Source organism: Amorphotheca resinae, assembly GCF_003019875.1.
Source record: "Amorphotheca resinae ATCC 22711 unplaced genomic scaffold M430scaffold_9, whole genome shotgun sequence".
Taxonomy (NCBI): domain Eukaryota; kingdom Fungi; phylum Ascomycota; class Leotiomycetes; order Helotiales; family Amorphothecaceae; genus Amorphotheca; species Amorphotheca resinae.
This window is the reverse complement of record NW_020194479.1, coordinates 73,318-92,967: the sequence shown is the minus strand read 5'-3', so window position 1 is coordinate 92,967 and position 19,650 is coordinate 73,318. Positions and strand designations below refer to the sequence as shown.

At 40.1% G+C, this 19,650-nt stretch overlaps 6 protein-coding genes across 6 annotated transcripts; 2 read left to right on the top strand and 4 right to left on the bottom strand.

The window, feature by feature from the left end:
• Nucleotides 1–1,631: 1,631 nt before the first annotated feature.
• Nucleotides 1,632–1,808, top strand: M430DRAFT_106277 (hypothetical protein; the record flags this gene model as incomplete). The annotated part of the gene is made up of 1 exon (XM_024861070.1): nt 1,632–1,808. A coding segment is annotated over one exon (177 nt), but the record flags the coding sequence as incomplete, so codon positions are not given.
• A 9,099-nt stretch (nt 1,809–10,907) lies between these two features.
• Nucleotides 10,908–11,825, bottom strand: M430DRAFT_106153 (hypothetical protein; the record flags this gene model as incomplete). Its single annotated transcript, XM_024861056.1, has 4 exons — nt 10,908–11,079; nt 11,137–11,253; nt 11,291–11,303; nt 11,372–11,825. 4 exons carry the CDS (start codon nt 11,823–11,825, stop codon nt 10,908–10,910), a joined length of 756 nt encoding a protein of 251 aa, XP_024718778.1.
• Nucleotides 11,826–12,609: 784 nt separating this feature from the next.
• On the bottom strand, nt 12,610–14,266 carry M430DRAFT_29374 (hypothetical protein; the record flags this gene model as incomplete). Its single annotated transcript, XM_024865873.1, has 2 exons — nt 12,610–13,529; nt 13,609–14,266. The coding sequence occupies 2 exons, from the start codon at nt 14,264–14,266 to the stop codon at nt 12,610–12,612; spliced, it is 1,578 nt and encodes a 525-aa protein (XP_024718777.1).
• A 304-nt stretch (nt 14,267–14,570) lies between these two features.
• On the bottom strand, nt 14,571–15,328 carry M430DRAFT_36053 (hypothetical protein). The gene is made up of 2 exons (XM_024866857.1): nt 15,138–15,328; nt 14,571–15,052 (listed from the first exon to the last, which is right to left on the bottom strand). The coding sequence occupies exons 1-2, from the start codon at nt 15,321–15,323 to the stop codon at nt 15,032–15,034; spliced, it is 207 nt and encodes a 68-aa protein (XP_024718776.1). The 5' UTR covers nt 15,324–15,328; the 3' UTR covers nt 14,571–15,031.
• Nucleotides 15,329–15,977: 649 nt separating this feature from the next.
• Nucleotides 15,978–16,460, bottom strand: M430DRAFT_29373 (hypothetical protein; the record flags this gene model as incomplete). The annotated part of the gene is made up of 1 exon (XM_024865872.1): nt 15,978–16,460. One exon carries the CDS (start codon nt 16,458–16,460, stop codon nt 15,978–15,980), a length of 483 nt encoding a protein of 160 aa, XP_024718775.1.
• A 627-nt stretch (nt 16,461–17,087) lies between these two features.
• M430DRAFT_20696 (hypothetical protein) lies at nt 17,088–19,002 on the top strand (the record flags this gene model as incomplete). Its single annotated transcript, XM_024864349.1, has 5 exons — nt 17,088–17,298; nt 17,354–17,520; nt 17,576–17,824; nt 17,888–18,113; nt 18,173–19,002. 5 exons carry the CDS (start codon nt 17,088–17,090, stop codon nt 19,000–19,002), a joined length of 1,683 nt encoding a protein of 560 aa, XP_024718774.1.
• Nucleotides 19,003–19,650: the final 648 nt, after the last annotated feature.

Here is a 19,650-nt window from a genome sequence, read left to right as displayed (position 1 = left end):
GTTTTGTATTAGAAGTATTAGATAATAAGATATAGTTACTACTAACTAAACCGCGCCTACTAACTAATCTACTTATAGATTTAACAAACGCTAAAGGGGTAGATAAAGCTAAAGATTAGGAGCTAGCTAAAGACTAAGATCTAGCTAAAGTAGCCGAAATAGCTAAGAAACTACCCCTTACTACTACTAATGTTAATCTACTAGCTAATACTAACTCTACTATAGAACAGATCTAAGATTAATCAACTACTGTACTACCTGATTTAGTAGCTATTAAGCGTGGCTAGAGGCGCCTAAAAGGCTTAAAGAATAAGCTAAAGACAGTAGCTTAAGCTCTAGCTTAAGCTTAAGACTCTATACGTTCTATTAACCTCGAATCTACCTAAGTAACTCGATCCTAATTACGTTACATAACTAGGGAGGAGGATACAAGAGATAATACTAAGTAAGAGGTGTAGTAATTAGCTTATTTAGCTATAGCTATAGCGTTCTACACTACTTACTAGACTATAGTTAAAGACAATCTAGAGAACGTTCTAATTACTTATAAGAAGGCCGTTAGTAGTACTAAATCTAAGTAGTAGAAGGAGGCTATTTAGAACGAGCTCGACTTACTTGTAAAGAACAATATATAGACTCTAGTTAAGAGATTAAGCCTTTAAAAGAGAACTAAGGTTCTAGGTAGTAAGTAGGTATTTAAGAAGAAAACTAGTGTCGATAGCTCTGTAATCTGTTATAAGGTACACTAGGTAGTTAAGGGATATAAGTAGCGTTATAGACGCGATTACAATCAAACTTACGCTAGCGTAGCTAAAAGCATGACTTAGAAGGTAATCCTAGCCCTAGTAGCTAAAGAGGATTAAGAAGTAGAACAAATAGACTACGTTATAGCGTTCTTAAATAAAGAAGCTAATAAGGATATATACATCAAACTTTTAACTAGGTCTAGTAAGGGTAACACTTACGTCTATAAACTTAATAAGGCCTTATATAGTCTAAAGTAAGCTCTATAGTTATAGTAGCTAAAGCTACGACAAGTACTTATTAAGCTAGGTTTTAAGCCCTTAATAGCTAATGATTATATATACTAACACCTTAAGAGTAGATTAATTATTATAACCTATATAGACGACTTTCTACTAGTCGGCCTAAAGAGAAAGGAACTAGCTAATCTAAAAGTAGCCTTATAGAACGCTTTTAAGATAAAGGATCTAGGTCCTTACTACTACTTTATAGGCGTTAGGATCGTTAGAAATAGAGAAAACAGAACTATATCCCTTATATAAGACGCTTACATTAATAAGGTACTTAAACGCTTTAAGATAAGTAATTATAAAGCCTCTAAGACGCTATTAGATCTAGCTTACGTAAAGCTTATAGTTTTAAACCTAAAACACGCTATAGTAGATTAGATTAAACTATATTAGTAGATCGTTAGCTCTCTTATATACCTGTTAATATAAACACACCTAGATCTATACTATTTAATATCTGTATTATTACGCTATCTTACGAATCCTTTTACTAACTATATAAGCGCTATAAAACACGCTTTACGTTACTTATAAGGTATACCTAACTTAGGAATTATATATAAGATAGGTAAAAGAGTGTTAAAAGGGTTATATAGATATAGCGACTTAGATTATACTAGTTATATAAAAACACAAAGATTAACTATTAGATATCTATTTAACTACTATAGTAGCACGATATCCTTTAGATTAAAGCGCCTACAAGTAGTAGCACTCTCTTTTATAGAAACAGAGTACTATAGGCTCTCTAATACTATAAGAGAAGCCGCCTAGCTAAGACAGCTATTCTACGAGTTAGGTATTAACTTAGAAGACACTAAAACGATCTAAATATATAGTAACAACTAAGGATCCTTAGCGCTAACAGATAACCTAGTTATCTACTAGAGAACTAAGTACATTAACGTGTAGTACTACTATATTTAAGAGTAAGTCGCGCTAGGCAAAATAGAGGTCTAGTTTAAGTATATAAAGGATATAGTAGTAAATAGGCTTACTAAAGCTCTAAAAGGACCTAAACACACTAAGTTCTTAAAGCTATTAAATCTATACACTATAGCTATCTTAATTACCTAATTAGGACGATTCCTTATTTTTATTTCCCTTTTTAGTAATAGTAGCAGCAAAATCTTACTAGTTTACTATTTTTATTTCCCTTTTTAGCGATAGTAGCGGCAGAATCTTACCGGTCTACTGTTTCTATTTCCTCTTTCGGCATCTTACTTAGCAGAACGGCAGGCGGTATAGAGTTTAGGCTAGATAGATAGATAGGACGTTACAGGCGTGGATTTAAGAGTGTATTATAAGAAACTACTAGCCTGATCACGTAGGGTTAGTAGTCACAGGACTAGGAGGTCTAGAGCCTTAAGTCTAACCTAATTAGGGTTAGTAACCTGCCAAAAGTTAGTTGTTTACTATTGTTATACAGGCACTCTATATAATTACTTTACTTAGTTAATTTAATTCATTAGTTCCTGTAATACGACAATAGATTAAATATCCCGTGTAACAATAACTAAATATAAGTTATATATAAAGAAAAGAATAATTATTTTATATTTCTTTTTTATAAAAAATTAAATATAAAAAAACGTCTTTAGTATCTCTTTAGTCTTAATTAAATCCTTTATTATAAAGAGGTCTATACTAGATAAGAATACGTAATTATACGTCTTATTAAAAGGCTCTTTATTAGTATAGATTAGTCTATATACCTAGTAATGTCTAGAGTACTAGTTAGAAAACATAAACCTTATATTATTAATCTCTAGATCTTTTAGTTACTAATCTATAAGCCTTAGTAAATCTACTTATTTATTATTCTCTTTATACTATATAACTATATTCTTTTATATAGCTTTCTTTTCTAATATAAAAAATTACTTAAGTAGTAAGAAGTCTTATAAGTCTTTATTATTTATAGTAGATTAGTATAAAGATTAGTATAATAATTACTAAGATACGTACTTATTTACTATTAGATAATATAGTCTATCCTTTTTTAGCTATTCTATTCTTTTTCTCTTAAGCTTTATTACCTTATAATAAAAGCTTTTCTTACTCTAGTACTATTTTTATTACTAGAAGTAAAACTCTTAGGCTATATTACCTTAGGTATAGTTAGTGTTATACTAATCTTTATACTAATCTAATATAGAACTAGTATACTTAGACATAGCTTTACTATACCTTAACTCTCTTTTTATTAATATTATTACTAATTTTATTAACGCTTTTATTATTTAATTTTTTATCTTTTTATTATATCTCTTTATATTATATAGTATTTTCTTCTTTAAAGTTAATATCTTTTTAAGTAAGATTTCTATTATCTTTAATAGTAAATTGTTTACTAATCTTACTATAGCCTAGCTCTTAAGCTAAGGTCTTCTAGTCCTTTCTTATTTATAATCTAATATTAATTAGTATAAAGATTAGTATAAAATATCTTAGTATATAAAAGTTAAATATACCTTTATAGTAGAACTTAGTCTCTTATATTATTAAGTATCTATTATTTCTATATATTAGATATACTAATAAATTTAGATGTCTCTTTTACTTTCTTTCTAGTATATATTATAGCCCTTTAGTTAGTAGCTTTTACTTTATTAATCTTTTTAACGACTTTATTATCTATATCTTAGTACTTTTATACTTTAATTATGTTTAGGTTTATTAAGAGCTCTTTTATAGCCTTATACTTTAAGTTTCTACTATTACTATTATCTATTATTACTATTATAGTTATTAAAATTTAACTATATTATTAATTAGTATAATAATTAGTATAGATTAATACATAAACTTATACTTACTATATACCTTCTTATATCTATATTAAAGGAATTCTTTAAAAAAAAGAAAGCTATAGATTAATTAAAGGAATTCTTTAAAAGAAAGAAAGCTATAGACTAATTAAAGGAATTCTTAGAAAAGAGGAAAGCTATAAATTAATTAAAAGAATTCTTAGAAAGAAAGAAAGCTATAGATTAATTAAAAGAATTCTTTAAAAGGTAAGCTATAGATTAATTAAAAGAATTCTTTAAAAAGAAAGAGCTATAAATTAATTAAAAGAATTCTTTAAAAGAAGAGAGCTATAGATTAATTAAAAGAATTCTTTAAAAGGTAAGCTATAGATTAGGTCGTTATTATTATTAATTAACTATATTAATAATTAGTATAATAATTAGTATAGATTAATACGTAAACTATACTTGTTGTTATTATTATTATTATTATTATTATAAAGGTAGAGTAGTAGTAAAAGAGGTAAGGTAGTAAAAGTAAAAAATGTTTAGTAAAATTAATTTACTTTTAAACTCTTTATTTAATATTTAGGCTATAACTTTACTTTTAGACTCTTTGTTTAATATTTAGGCTAATTTAATAGACTCTTAGTTCTTTAGACTCTTTGTTTTATATTTAGACTATTAAATAGTATAAGTATAAAATAAAGATAAAAAAAAAAGAAAAAGAAAAAGGTTTAAAAGTAAATTAGTAATAAGTTTAAATAATACTTTAAAATTTTCTATATAATGTTTTATAATACTCTTTTATATAATTAGTAGAAATATTAGTATAATAATTAAAATAAATAATAGATAGACGCGTTTAACGTGTCTTATTATCCTTATTCTTATTATATTATATAGTACTATTATTATAGCGCTATAAGTAAAGTAGTTAGTTATAAAGTAAATTATTATTATTATTATTGTTCTTACTACTTATATATACTATATATAGAACCTCTATACTATATAAATTACGTAGTAAAACCGTGCTAAAGCTAGGTAAAAACCTACGTACTACTACTTACGTTTATACTATTATAGTACTACTAAGGCGCTAGGTCTTTATTACTACCTTACTAGAACTTAACCTTTTAGCCTAGGTATATAGCGTAAGGGTCTAGTACTACCTCTTTAGGTAGTAAGCTAAGGAGATTATAAAAGACCTTACTATAAAGTAGTTATAGTACTTCTATATTATCGTAAGAGCGTACTAAGTAACGCCTGTCTAGTTCTTTAAGTCTAAAATAGCTACGCCTTTACTCGACCTCTACCTTAATAAGTAGGTAGTAGACTTTAAATAACGTCTTAAACGTATAAGTAAGAGAGAACTTATATAGTCTATCTGTAATAAGGTAGTAGCCTGTCTTTAATAACGCTAAAGACACTACTATAGTACTACTATAGCACTACTTTATACGTTACTTAAGTATAGGGTAGGCTAAGCCGTGTAGGCAAAGGACTAGTACAAGGACTCTTTCCTAAAAGAGACCTTATAAAGGAACTAGAAGGTACGATAGTCTTAACACAATAGCTTGCCGGTATACTACTAAGGCGCTACCCTAGCTACGCTACCTGTCTTCTTAGTAGATGTCCTTAAGAAGTACCTACTCTTTTATAAGTATAAGAGCTTTCTTTTAATATAGATCTATACTAATAAAGTTAGACTCTAAGCTTTCTTTTTTAAGTATAGAGTACTAGAGGTAGTAACTCTTTATTACTCTTATAGTAAGGCCTTAGAGATAACGGCTTACCTAGTTCTTAACTACTAGTAGCTAGACTAATAGTAGTAAGCCTTATAGTAAGTACTTTACTTAAGAGTACTATAAACGTTCTATAACTTTATAGTAGTAACAAAGAAAGGTAAGAGTACTTATATACTAATCTATTAGCTACTATTTACTAGCTAATTCCTATAGTTTTGTTTAGCTAAGTACTACTTAGTAAAAGAGTTATAAGAGAGAGAGTAGCCCTAGCTAGTAGCCGGCGCCTTACTAGCGCCTTACTAGCGTCTTGTTAGTATGTTTAGTATTATATAGTACTCTAGATCACTTTTATATAGATCTCCCTTACGCGTAGTAGGCTACATCTCTACGCAGATATAGCGAGCCTTATAAGCGTAAACTACTAGGTAGCGAACTTTTATTTAATAGCGTTAAGGTAGCCCTTTTATCTAAGCTTCTAGTCTAACTAAACTCTTAAAAAGCGCGCCTCCTAGACTAAGGGTATAACCTGGCCGTTAAGGTAGACAGGCGTTATTAGTATAGTATAGGTATAGGTAAGGTAAAAGAGCTTACTCTTTTTTAGGGTAAACTTTATCTCTCTTATACACGACTACTAGCTATATATCTACTACGCCCCTTTAAGGTACTAGCGTGTCTTTATCGTGTCTCTACTAAAAGCTAAGAGGTTAAGGTCGTTAGTAAACCCTACTATAATAAGGCCTATATAACCTTATAGTAGTGTATATAAGCTAGTAGTATAAAGGAGAAAGAGGATAAGAGAGAAGGGCGAACCTTATAGTACCTTTATAGTAACTTCTTAGGGCGGTGCCGCCTCCTTATTAAAGAAGAGACTAGCCGTCTAATTAGTAAAGAAGCTACATACTTACTGTACAGCCTATATAAAGAACTTTAAGTACTAGAGAGTATAAAGAAGGCGTATATAGTTTACTATATTAAAGGCGCCTTTAATGTCGAGTTAAAAGAAGGACGCTATAGCTTTATAGCTCTACGCTATATATATAGTGTCGACTACTATTTTAACTATAAGGTCTATTAAGTACTATAGCTAGTTCCTTATCTACATTTCTAGGAGAAGCCCTTACGACTCTATAGCTTTAGTAAAGCGCTAGCTAATTACTAACTTAATTACTTTACTTATTGTGTTTAAGAGTAATATTAGCCTATAAGCCCTAGTAGTTTGTTACTACTTAAGGGTCTTTCTAGGCTTACGTAGTACTACTACCTTTACTACTTTAAACTACGCGAGAAAGTACCTTAGCTAAAGGCTTGTAGTTACTATTACTATAAGGAGCTTAGCTAAGAGGCGCCTACATGCCTTAAAGAAGCTAGTAAGTAGTAGGTTAAGGCCTAGTACCTTTTAGGCACCTGTCTTTTAGAGAACGTTAGTAATATCTACCTTTATTATAGCGTCGTTAATAGTAAACTGTTAGTACTACTTGTCTTAAAGGTCTAAAACAACGTTACTAAGATTAGCTATTAATTCTAGAAAGAACTGTCGGCCTAACACTATTACTTTATTATAGTAGCTTATAGCTAGTACCTCTTTATTAACGCCTTAAAGAGGCAGGAGTAAGGCCGGTTCTAAGGGCATATAGCTATAGAGCCTAGCCTACCTCTTAAGACTCTATAGTTTCTATTAGTCCTTTAAGGTAGTAGTAAGGGCGCTACGCTAGCTCCTAGTTTTTACGTCTTATATTATATAGAGTTAATAGGTACTAGCCTACTAGAGGTCGTGCTAGTAGAGCTTAGTTAGGGCGGCAACGTATTAATAGCGCGCTACCCGTACTTACTAGACGGCCTTAAAGACCTCGCTGTTCTACTAGGGCTTAGTACGCCCTTAGTTAACCTTCTTCCTTAAGGTAGATATGTCTATAATACGTATAAGCTAGAAGGTAAGCGAGTTAACTACCTTATCGACCTTATAAGGTGTGTCTAGCGGCTCTAAGAAGAAGTAGAGCCTCTTAGCCTTAATCGTTACTAGTTCTCTGTCTATTAGGGTCTAGCTCTATCCTAGTGCCTTTATAGCTCTCTCTTAGTAATCCCTTACTTAGGTAATAACCTTAATTAGCTAAGTATAGTAGTTAGATCCCTTATACCTTAGGTTACCTTAATAAGTATACTAGAGTATCGCTATAACCTATACGTAGTTAATCGTTAAGTCTTGTTCGTTATATCGCTACTATATTAGCTCTCTCTAAGGTGTACGTAACGAGAGCTACTACCTATAGGCTAGACAGAGAAGGGTCTCTAATTTAGGGGTAGTCTTACTAGCTCTGTCTTAGAGTAAGTAATAAAGGTTTATGTTACTTATAACGATCTATAGCCCCTCTAGGTCTTCTCTAGTAAGCCGCTAGAGAGGACTAGCCTAGCCTAAAGAGTTAGAAATTAGTAAGTATATTAACTAGACAGTAACTCCTTATAAAGTAACGTAACACTAGTTAACGCCTGTCTCTACTACTTAGGTAAGAGGTAGGTACTACTTATAGATGTAGATAGCTACTCTACCTTTGCCTTTATAGACCCGCTAGTACTTTACCTACACTAGGTAGTAGACTGTCTTTATCTAAGTGTTATACTATAGCTCTTAAATTACTATAACGTCGACTTTACGGCTATTATAAAGTACTATTAAGGTAAGGCCGTTCCTTCTTATAGTGTTCTAGTATACTATTATTAATTTTATTACTAAGAGTCTAGGATCTACGATTCTTACGTTACAAAAGAGTCGCTAGACCCCTAGTTAGCCCCTTAGCTTAACATCTCTATAATGTCGTGGCTCTAGACTATTATAGTGTCTAGTACTCTAATAAAAGGGCGCCCTTACCTTACTAGAGTCTTTACTATAGGCTTCTTACTATTACCTGTCTGTAGTCTCTTATATACTACAATCTAGTAGCTATTGTCGCTATCTTATAAGGACACTAGCGTAACGCTAGGTACCCGGCTAGTAAAGCTACTCTTAGACACCTTAAACTATCTAGGCCTTTATTAATATACGGTATATACTTACTCCTTTACCTTAAGGGCCTTAAGACACTAATAGTCCTATACTACGTATAGTCTACTATAGTTAATGTATCTCTTTCTACTATTAAGTTAGGGGTACTCCTCTTTACCCTAAGGGTACGCCGCTCTTATATAGTAGCTATACTAGGCCTAGTTCTTATAGAACCGCCTAATGTAGCTAAACTAGTAGTACTAGAAGTATCTTTAGATTTGTAGGTCGGCCGAATATAGCTTATAGTTAAAGATCTAGGCTTACTAGATTAACCCTTATTCGTATAGGCGCGTCGCTACGTTAGCGCTCTAAAGGTATAGTACTACTATTATAAACTTTACTATAAGGGCCCTAACAGGTTTAACTTTAACCTTTGTAATATACGGCACGTAGGCTTAGATCTCTACTAGTAACGCTCTTAGCTCTACCTATATAATCCGTTCTACTAGTAGGCCCTTTACGATTATAGCGAACTTACTCTTATAAAGCTAGGCTATAGGCCTAAACGCCCTCTATACCTAGCCCTAATCTTAGATTACGTTCTTTAGTATAGCCTCTTTAAACGTAAAGATAGTGTTACTACTAGGTAGCCGGCAGGTTGCTACTACCTTAGCGCCCCTTATCACTATATTAGCTACTATTACTACTTTAATAGCGCTATAATATACTAGGTCTTTTATCTGTCTGTCTGCCTTAATCCTTAGCTCTTTAATCCGCCTCTTTAGTATAACCTAGACTCTTATTAGGCGCTAGCTTACTACTAACGTATAGGTAGCCTAAGGGGCTACTGTCGTTACTAGCCTCTAGAAGGCCTCTTCTAACATTGTTCTTAGTTATCTAATCGTTACTAGGTTATCGTTAGAAAAGGACCTAAGGGTACGTAAGGAGGTCGTTGTGTTCGTAGCTCTTATCTCTACTACTATTGTTGTTATAGTAATAAGGTCGCGTAAGAGACACGATACCTCCTTCTCTTTACTTAGTATTATATAGGCTTTAATCCTTTATATGATTTTCTTTGTCTTATTGTCTCTATTACTCTTACTACTCTCTAGCTCTTTACTATAGCTCTTAGTTAGGGTATAAGAGTACTAGCTCCTACCTACAAGTAGGTAGTGTTAGCTCTATTTAAGTCTAGCACACCTACTATCCGTTACTATAGGCTCGCCTATAGTTTACTAGTACTCTAGAGGGTATCTAAAGGTACTAATTTTGATTCTATCGTTTATTTTCGAGTTTTTAGGGTAGTAAGGGGCGTAGACGACCGTTCCTTACTTTAGTTTATAATAATAGTACTAAGATTATACTTTAGCTATACCTTAAATTCTAAGTCTAAAAAAGTATAATAAAAGCCTTATAAGAATCTATAAAGGCTATATTAACTACTAAGTTTTCTTATAAGTATTTAATCTATTATACTAATCTTTATACTAATTAAATAATATATAGTAACAAATCTTACTACTATTTATACTAAATAAGTTATAATTTAGTAAAAGAATATAAAGCTTATATAGTCTATATATAATAGAATACTTAAGTATACTATACTAAGAGGTAAAAGGCTATAAGGCTAAATTTAAAATAGAGTAGTAATAAGATTATAAGTTATAAGGTACGATTCTATTATATATTTTTTATAAATTCCTAAATATAATCTATTAAATAACGCCTTATAAAGTAATTAGTATAAAGATTAGTATAAACTATAATTATTATACTACTACGTAATATTATTAAGGCTTAAATTACGTGTTAAGGTCTTAGTAACCTATAGGTTAGGTTATAGGTTAGGGCCTACCTACTAGTCTAAACCTACCTTATAGGTTAGATCCTTATAGGTTAGGTCCTACCTATAGAAACCTAACCTATAGGGACCTATTGCGCAGCCTAAACAGATGTTAATAAAGGATAAAGGTCTAAGACAACGAATTGTGAACTTAAGAGAAATAGACCAGCTTTTGTAGTAAGTTAGGGGTGAGTTAACGGTGAGTACTCCTGTCTCTATATCCTCTTACGCCGTCAACGTCAGCAGCACCAGGGATTAGTAGTTAGTGATTTAGGGAACATGATCTGTTATCCGGTAGGTAGGTGATCACCCAGATCGACAACTAGCGACATGGCAAGCCGAGAGAATTCCAGGAGACACCAAGAGTCAATATGGAAATAAGTCGAGGCATTTGCCAGCAATCTATTACTCTATATATGTATGTCTCGCATACATACTTGACACTCTGAGTTGCATCCATCGTAGTTGAACACTTTCAAGAATCGCGAACCGCTCATGTTCAGGTCCTCAGGATAGGACAGGAAAATAGACTTCAGTGGAAGACAGGTATTACCATGGCACCTGTCTACCATCCCACACCCAGAGCTTTCCGCCATGAGTCTCTCTTGTGGCAGCATCGATAACCTTGATCAGTCCCGCAGCGCTTTCTTCAACGGTAATAGCAGCCTTTTCAACCCCAAAAGCTTTTGCGCCGTCGTTGCCAAGGTCTGTCTGAACCCAGCTATAAGAAAGTCAGTGACAGCTCATGTTAAGACTTCAGGGACTTTTTCGGAATTACCCTGGATCAATAGGAAACGCGGTAAGCTCAGGCTCCTCAATGTGGATTGCCTTGGTAAGCCAGTGGAGGACAACTTTCGTTGGTGCATAGGCAGCGTTTTGCATAGGAATCATGTCCCTACAGAAGTCAATGCAAGGGGTATATTGATGGTCACAGAACAGATGTCACTCACTAGATCACGAAGTTAGCAAACAGTGACATCCCAAATAGGTATTTCAGGTATGTTGAAGCACACTTACCGTGAGGAATGCGGCAGATGAGCCTATGCTCACCCATTTAGGATTTTTGGACTTCTTTAGCAAGGGTAAAGTAGCTTGGTAGAGATGGATTACGCCGTAGGTGTTGGTAACGGTATGCTTTTGCATATCCTCGACCTTGACCTCAGAAACCTTGGGCCAAATGAAGGCAATCCCAGCATTAGCAATAAGGATATCAATATGATCGATGCCATGGGATGCAAGCTCCTTTACAGCGTCGGCAGGGTCAGTGGGGACGGTGGCATCGATCTTGATGAGGAGAAGAGAGGTGCCTTCAGCCTTGGGCAAATCGGCGAGAGCTTTGGATGTTGGATGATTGGGGTCGCGATTGGCGGCGATGATCGTGTGGTTTGGTTTGGCGAGGTAGAGCTCGAGGAGGCCCCTGCCAATGCCTCTGTTGGTGCCGGTGATCAGCACGATAGTTGGTGCCATAACGTGCTGGAATCGTAAAGAGCGGGAGGTAGAAAACAGAGGTGGTGTTGAGGAATGGTGTTCTTTATTATTGGGAAGCCAGTTACCCAATCCTCGAGAGAGCGGCGTATCTATAGCTAAGATACCTCAAAGCGCCGCATCCTGCTTGGTCATCAATCAAGTGCAGATTACGAGAAGCCGATTCATGGGTATACAAACGGCTTATTAATTGTACCCCAGGCGCATCTTCTTTCTTCATAAAACTAACTGTATTCGTAATGATGTCAGCGAGGGCGAGGTCAGATATTTCAGATAAAGGAGCTCACCGCCTACGAATAAAGCTAGTATTACCGAGAGAGCCGCCGATGGATCGAGTGGGGGGCAGCGATGTATATAGCTAATAGCTAGCTCTTGGCGGGGACTTTCTGGAGGGTGGGGGACTAATTAACCTTAACCAACGCGGGGTTCTAAAAGACTGATGAGAGTCAACAACGAAGTCTGGTATAGAGGATCAAGAGGATCTTGGTTGTAAGAATGAAATACCTTTGCCCGTTTTTGTTGCACAACCCCGGTTCCCTCGGAGAGTGCCATCCTGACATCCTGTAAGTGAGTCGAGGTTAGGGTTACGCGGAAGGGTATCGTGTCATCCCCATGATCCCTGTCCCGTCTTCCGAAGTTTCGAGACATGTAACCCCGGCGGGTGGCGGAGATTGCCCAGAAGAACCTAATGATATGTTCTAAGCTCGTAAGCTTCGAGTCGCGCAACTCGTGAAGGCAGCTAGATTAGCGGCCATCATGCAATCTTTCATCCTATCCTTGCGGCCCGTCTTGGCTCTACGGCTCGCAAGCCGAGCCGGACAGCCACCTTATAGGGCAACCCCTCGTTTCTCAACTCATCGTTGACCAAGGACAACGAGGAAGAGAGGGGACAACCGGGCTCGGTCAAAGCGTTAGTGATGAACTCTTCCTTTGTCATCTTCCCGCTATCCACGAGCGCTTTGTCCTTTTCTCTCTTCTCTAAGGCTTTATCGTATTCATCCAACTCGCTCATCTTCCGCGCAGCAAATGCATCAAGCTCTTCTGCATTGTCAAATTCCTTCTCACGCTTCGCCCACTCAGTAGCTCCTAAATGTCGGCGTAGCTGCGTAAAAGGGAAGCTGCGATGATCGTTGAAACCGGATGAGAGGAGCATGTGTAGCCACATTGCCCCGGAGGCTTGCGACCACTTGACGAGACTAGAGAGCTCTTTCTCTTTGTGCCCTGGCATTTTTGCCTCTTCCTCCTCTAGGATACGTATGAAAATCTCTAGACACTTGGAGTACCGGGCGGCAATCTTGGGCGGCGGCTCGTCGCCCTTACAGTCCCACGCGCTGTTGACAGGTCTGTCTTGGAGAAGCCACCACGGTGCCGAGCCAAACAACTGGGCGGGTCCGATGTAAGACCACTCGAGGTCCACTACTCCGACGACAGTGAGGTCTTCCCTGCCTCGGACTATCAGATTCGCCAAGCCGAGATCGTCGCAAATCAGCTTAAACTTGCAACGGTCATACTTCGCGTTGACCAGGTCACTTATCAGGGATTTTAGGACCTTGAACGCCACATATTTGTTCTTAGCATCATATAAACCAACAGTCGAGTTCGGCTGGTGAACGAGCTGCTCCCAGTCTTGCCCGACGATATATTGAAAATACTCGGTCGTCGTCGCAAACCCATGGCTTCGGTCACCTAAATATCATTTTCCTAGTCAACAAACTCGATCAGAGCTTTAGGGAAGAGAAGATTAAAAAAAAGTAACAAGCCGTACCGAAGGTGTCAACTCCTCCATTTTGTAGGATGCTATGTGCCTTGAATGTTAGCGGCCGTCTCGATGTAGGGCTTTGGGCTTTAGCCCTTGGCGACGGCAGGCTGCCGATCCGGTCAAAATCGAGCTTGAAGAGCTGAAGCAGAAAATTCGCCAACTGCCTGTAGATAACTTCAATATCACTATCGCTGATGTCCTCCCTCATGAGTCTAGTAGAGCGCTCGGCGTTAGGATCCTGGAGAAGGTCGCTAAGGCTCACACCGTCAATAAAGTCCATCATGATGAACGGACCTAGACCAAGTAGGTTGCTAGTAGCGGGACCCCACGCGTGGACTCTTGGAACAGGAATGGTAGTCCTGTCGTGGATGAGACCTAGGGCGGTCACCTCCATAGAAACCTTCTCGTCGGCGTAGTCATCACAGACCATCCCTACACGAGGGAAACGAACCATCCAGGCAGTGCTGTCGCTAAAGACCATCTTCATGCCGGCATTAAATGCGCCATGGTGAAATGTACCGTCGAGTTGGCAGGGAAGCTTGTCGGGATGGAAAGTCGACACCCACTGGCAGAGACGGCCCGTTCTGTGAGTCTCGTTCACCTTGTCGACCCAAAGTTGGCCCTGCACCTCGTGGACGATATCGATAAGCGCGTTGGTGTCCATAACGTCAGAGAGTGCCTCAATGGTTGAGGTCGAGCACTGGGGAGAACACGACTGGTGAGTGAGTGAGCGGATCGGGACTCGGGAGACGCGCGGCTAAGATGGGCCTCTAGGTAAGATGCGGTTGAGTCGTGCACGGGCTTTGGGTGCCTTAGGCGTCGCAGCAACCATTTTTTTGGTGCGCAGCATCCATAAAATACTACCTACAGGCACACGGTGTCTACACGGGATCGATTATTTGGTCAACTTTTTGGCACGACTTTTGAAAGCCTACGGTCACTCACAACGGGTCGAATCGCAGTGGTTAAGCAGAATCTCGCTACGAACCTCGTAGCGTCTCGGTAAAAAGTTGACCAAATAGTCGAGTCCCACCTACACCTACATATACACCTATTTCTAAATAAGGCCTTTGCAAATAAATATAGTATAATCGAGGTGGTGATTATGTCTGGCGCTTTTACGAGAGAAATACTCGATAGAAGTAGCCTCCTGAAAATGCGAGCAAAGATCAAACTCGGTCGAGGCAAAGGGACCAAGAAGCGTAGGGTCGCCAAAGCACCCCCCCTTCCCCACCCCCCCCGGGGGCGCGGAGCAGGCCTCCCCTGATCTGCAAAGTGAAAATCAGAGACAATAAAGATAGAAATGACTGGTGGGAAGGAAAGTTGTGGACGCGACGGTAGAGAGAGCCTTCTGGCCTTCTAGCTAGGTACGGACCACACGCGAGGCCAGCAAATCGGTCTCAAAGGGTTGTACGCAGGTAGGCCATGTCTAGGCGGAGGCGCCGCCCTTCTGTCATTGATAACCGTCAGCGCATAGCAGGTCCGGGGGGTTTCAGCTTCTTGGAAGGTTGGCGGGTTAGGGGTTAAGCACGAACAGCAGCGTCTGCCTTCTCCTTAGCGGCCTTCTCTTCGGCCTCGCGTTTCTCTCGCTCCTTTTTGTTTCTGCGACGTTTCTCAACAGAAGAGTGGGCGGTGTCAACCATCTGTCCGACGGCGGCGCCCCCGGAGCTAATGAGAGCGTCGTTGACTTCCCTTCGAGCGTTTGGATCGATGCCAGACATCGTTGGGTAGACGTAGAATTGTGAGTTGTGAGTTGTGAGTTCGTTGTCGCAAACTTGAGCTAAGGTGAGTGAGTGTATAGAGATTGCGATAGTAGTGATGAGGTTTGAGTCTTCTCAATTGTCAAAAGGCGCCTCTTGAGCTGTCGGACATATTTATACTTCACGACGCTGCTTCACTATGCCATGATTGGCGCCACGTCTCCCCCTCGCCTCTCCCCAGAAGTCCAAATGAGCGACCCCCGCTCACACGTCTCCGCGCCGCGCCGGCTGGTTCTAGGCGCGGCAAAAGGCCTTGGCTTTTGTACATGGGGTGATAGCAAGTTTCGACTCTCGAGTGTTTTCCTTGCTTGATGTACCTGGCCCGTATAGGAACACCGTGCCGTGGTTTCCCCTGTATTACCTCGGATAGGTATTCACTTGATACGGCGTCAGTTCGGCGTTGGTACACTACCTTAGTCAGAACAACGGATTATATGAAGCTTAGAACAGGCAAGACAACGGATTCATCTGGAATATTCAAGTACTGCCTCTGAAAATGAGTGACTATAGTGGACATGAAGCAAAACAATAGAAAAGGAATCAAGTCCGTTATTGGTGTGGTGGAAGCCCATCAGTACCATTACCATCGATCTGTGGCTTGCATCACACAATTATCTAAGCGATGCTTCCCCTGCTCCTAGCAGTGGTTCTCCGCATGTGCGACTTATTCTCTGTGGCAGCAAAAGTGACTTCATCTTCGATCATATCAACGGTTGTCGTGAGCTTTATATATCCCTCGTCATCGAGGGCGTGCAAAGCTTCTTTGACCCACACCCGACAGGTAATGGCACCGTACCGACTCGACGGTGCAACAGGAACTGCATCTAACCGTTCTGCCAGCGCTTCATGCAGCAGAGGCTCCATCACAGCTATTTTCATCCCAACCAGTAGGGTGAGTGAGCTGGGGACGTTGTAGCTTTTCTTGCGTTGATACTCCCAGTTATAGCCCGTTTGGGGGCCGTTAACCACATGAAATATAATGCCCTCTTTCGAAGCCGTTGCGAGATAGAGGCCCCAGTGGAACTGTGATTCAGCCCCAATGTCTGAGAGGAGGATGTAAAGGCCGTTGACATCAAAAGAGATTAGGTTGGAAGGCATGGTTTTCTCGTGCTAGCGGGTGCAAGAGGAGTAGGATCCAACAATGAAACGGAGATTCGGGGAAGAAAAAGGTGGCAGCGTTGAGCAGGGATACATATATATGCTTGTAGGCTGCAGCGTTGTAGCAACGAAGGTTCGATAAAGTGTGGCTCGGAGAAAATATGAGTACAGCGGTGAAGATTGTGTGTCCAACTGATAGTATCTTGCTTCGAGGTCTCTTAGGAGCTATGAGGTACGTTACTTACCTATCTATATTGCCCTGAGCTGGGAAGATGACAAGCAGGTAGATATGATAAGCGCTCAACAACCCCATTGCAATATAATTTGGAAGTCGTGTTGGAATGGCATGTTTCAGTAGGTCGGACTCCTTCACAGAGTACACCTGGGATCTGGTCCCTGGCAGCCAAAATAACCGCCTAGAATTAGACGGCTGGGGAAACGATTTCATTCGCCATACCTTAATTCAAAGAGGGGCCGGCTCGCTTACCTAGCGCTCGGCTATCTGGGCGCTAATAGTTTAGATCTCGGCTGATATGATCGAGCTCATTATCACCATCCAACCCAACCTCTCCTTGTCCATCTCTCACCATCTCCCCTCTCTTCCCCACAGCGCTCTAACATTAGCATATGGCTACCGCCACGGCCGCGTTGGAACTCATCTCCTCGGCAAACCTGCGGCCAACTGAACACCAACTTCTGAAGCATTTCATCGAGGGTGCCGTCGACTCGGACCTCGCTGCACAGTACTTACTTTCGAGAATCAACCAGAGCGCCCAACATGACATAGAGACATGTCTGCGTAATTTCAAGCAGGACTGGAGAGATCTGGTGACGAGAGGTGAGTAGCCAAAGCATTGGCGGACCCACCTGCTTTCCCGACTGATGCCACAAAGCGACGACCTTTGACCCAATCCCTAAGCGCCTTGACAGTTTGGTCCGCCTGAGAGATGGCCCCAACTGCTTCATGACCAAGGGTCAACAGGGTGATTCTGTTGTGGCTTCTGAATCTGCGTATATACTTCCTCCCTCTATGTTTCGTAATCTCGAATCTGTCAGAGAGGTGAGCTACGCCGTCCAACAGCCTCAGGTGACTGATTTCTCACTAATTAAGTTAGGGTCGCTTGTTTTCTGTACTAGAGGCCTTTCTGTCTCCCTTTCACATCAGTCGACTGTGGGCTCTACTTTTGAACCAGACAGATGATGATCAAGCTTCTCTTCAGAATCTCTGGCTCCTCTCGCCAAGTATCCACAAGGCTTTTCGCGCGGGACATGTGGAGGTGAGGCTAAAATCTGAACTGAAGTCCGAACTACTCCACCGCAAAATTCCTGAATCCGAGGTAGACGAAACGACGGAGACATTCGAGGTGAGTAGTATACTTGTAGTAGATAGGAAGGCTAAAAGCGTTACTAAGAAGTTTCACCCATAGTATGTGCTGCGCAGGTTGTATCCCGAAGAAGCTTCGGGCCTTGATTTTGGAAACAGGACCAAATTTGAGGGCTCGCTATGGTTCTTTAACATTTCCACATCCGACGCCAAGGCCTTAAGTCTTCCAAGCCCCTTTCTTTTCAGGGTCCATCATCGATTCGCTACTGCTTTACATCTCTTTTCAATCGAGGATAAAATTGCCCGGGGCTGGCCACGGCCACAGAAAGGTGCGGGCAAAAAGAACCTTTTAATTAACTTGCAGTCTAACGTTTCGATACCTGCTTAGATTTTCTCGGCCCACGTGCCCGACAGGTTTTCTATCGCATGTGGCTTTACGTACCTATTTGGGCACGTATGCGGTGCTATAGCCTACTCGTACGAATTGGAAGGTGGCTTTACGGCCCTTCTACAGCGTCATGGGTTCAACGGGTCCCGTTTGGACTGGTCGTCAAGGACTGCGTCCGCGGATATAAGAATGAGCCAAATGCTCTCAGACTGGTTGAAAAGTATACATCTATTCCCGCGCCGCGCGTGATTGATGTCGGAGAGTACAAAGATGCCAAGTATCTCGTTATGACGCGCCTCCCCGGGCAGACACTGGAGGATGTCTTCCATCTAATGACATACGCCGAGCGTGATCGCTTTGCCGATGACCTAGGAGCGTACGCCGCACAGCTCCGAAGGATACCCAACACCACCCCATATCTCTTTTGCGACACGCTGGGGGGTCCCATTATTGACCATCGAATGCCAGACGGAGGCGGGGGGCCCTTCAACAACGAATCAGATTTCAACAACCATCTAACGAGCCATCTAAAATGCACCTCAGCCGAATTCTTCCCCGACCAGGCTCTGCGCCTGGATCACCGCTCATACTTCACGCACTCTGATTTTCACTGGACTAATCTGCTGGTGGAGAATGGTCGGCTGAGTGGCATCGTTGATTGGGAATGCGCGGGGTATCTGCCGGAGTACTGGGAATTCACGAAGGCGATTTGGACTACGCTAGGTAGTGCGGAAATGGGAGGCTTGTATCGTCGTGCATTGGGAAATTATTATGAACCGGAGCTCGAGGTGGAGAGGAAGCTGTGGAGGTATACTCCGTTTGGGGTGTGAATGGATTATGGAGCTCTGTTGGTAGTGAGGAAAGCGGGGAATTTATTTATGATATGATTGAGGCGTGATAACCAATGAAAGGATAATAACTACATGGCAACTGGTAATTAGAATTGCCAGTCCGGACTGATACAACTAGCTTGTTGAGTCGGACTTATTAAACGCTGCAAGAGATACCGCCTTGACACACCTTATACAGAGTTTTGAATTATACATGTCCCTTACTCTTATCGTAGCTCTAATTCCTCTCATTCGTACTAAGCTCAGAGGACGGTTAGAAACCGCCTGGGCGAAGAGCGAAATACATCATCGCATCAGTTCCCCCAAGGCACCCTCCTCCTCTGCCGCTATAGCTATTCCTACTCTTCTGCTCCACGAAGCCCGCCTCTTCTAAGGAGCCCATTCCCATACTGTCATACACGAATACTGACGCCCAAGGCCACGCAAACAGGTCAGTCCAACCCCGAGACTTTTAATCGTTCAGAAGAAGCCCTGCCAAACTCAGAGGACGCGTAGAAATCGCCTGGGCGAAGAGCGAAATACACCATCACACCAGTTTCCACAAGGCACCCTCCTCCTCTCCCGCTACAGCCATTCTCAATCTTCTCCTCAAACTCCTCCAGCAAGCCCACCTCTTCCAAGGAGCCC

Bases quoted from the DNA above. Each gene is read 5' to 3' on its own strand.
- M430DRAFT_36053 (XM_024866857.1), bottom strand. From the start codon at position 15,323: ATGTCTGGCATCGATCCAAACGCTCGAAGGGAAGTCAACGACGCTCTC. The intron at 15,053-15,137 runs GTTCGTGCTTAA...TATCAATGACAG, and splicing joins AGGAGAAGGCAGACGCTGCT to AAGGGCGGCGCCTCCGCCTA.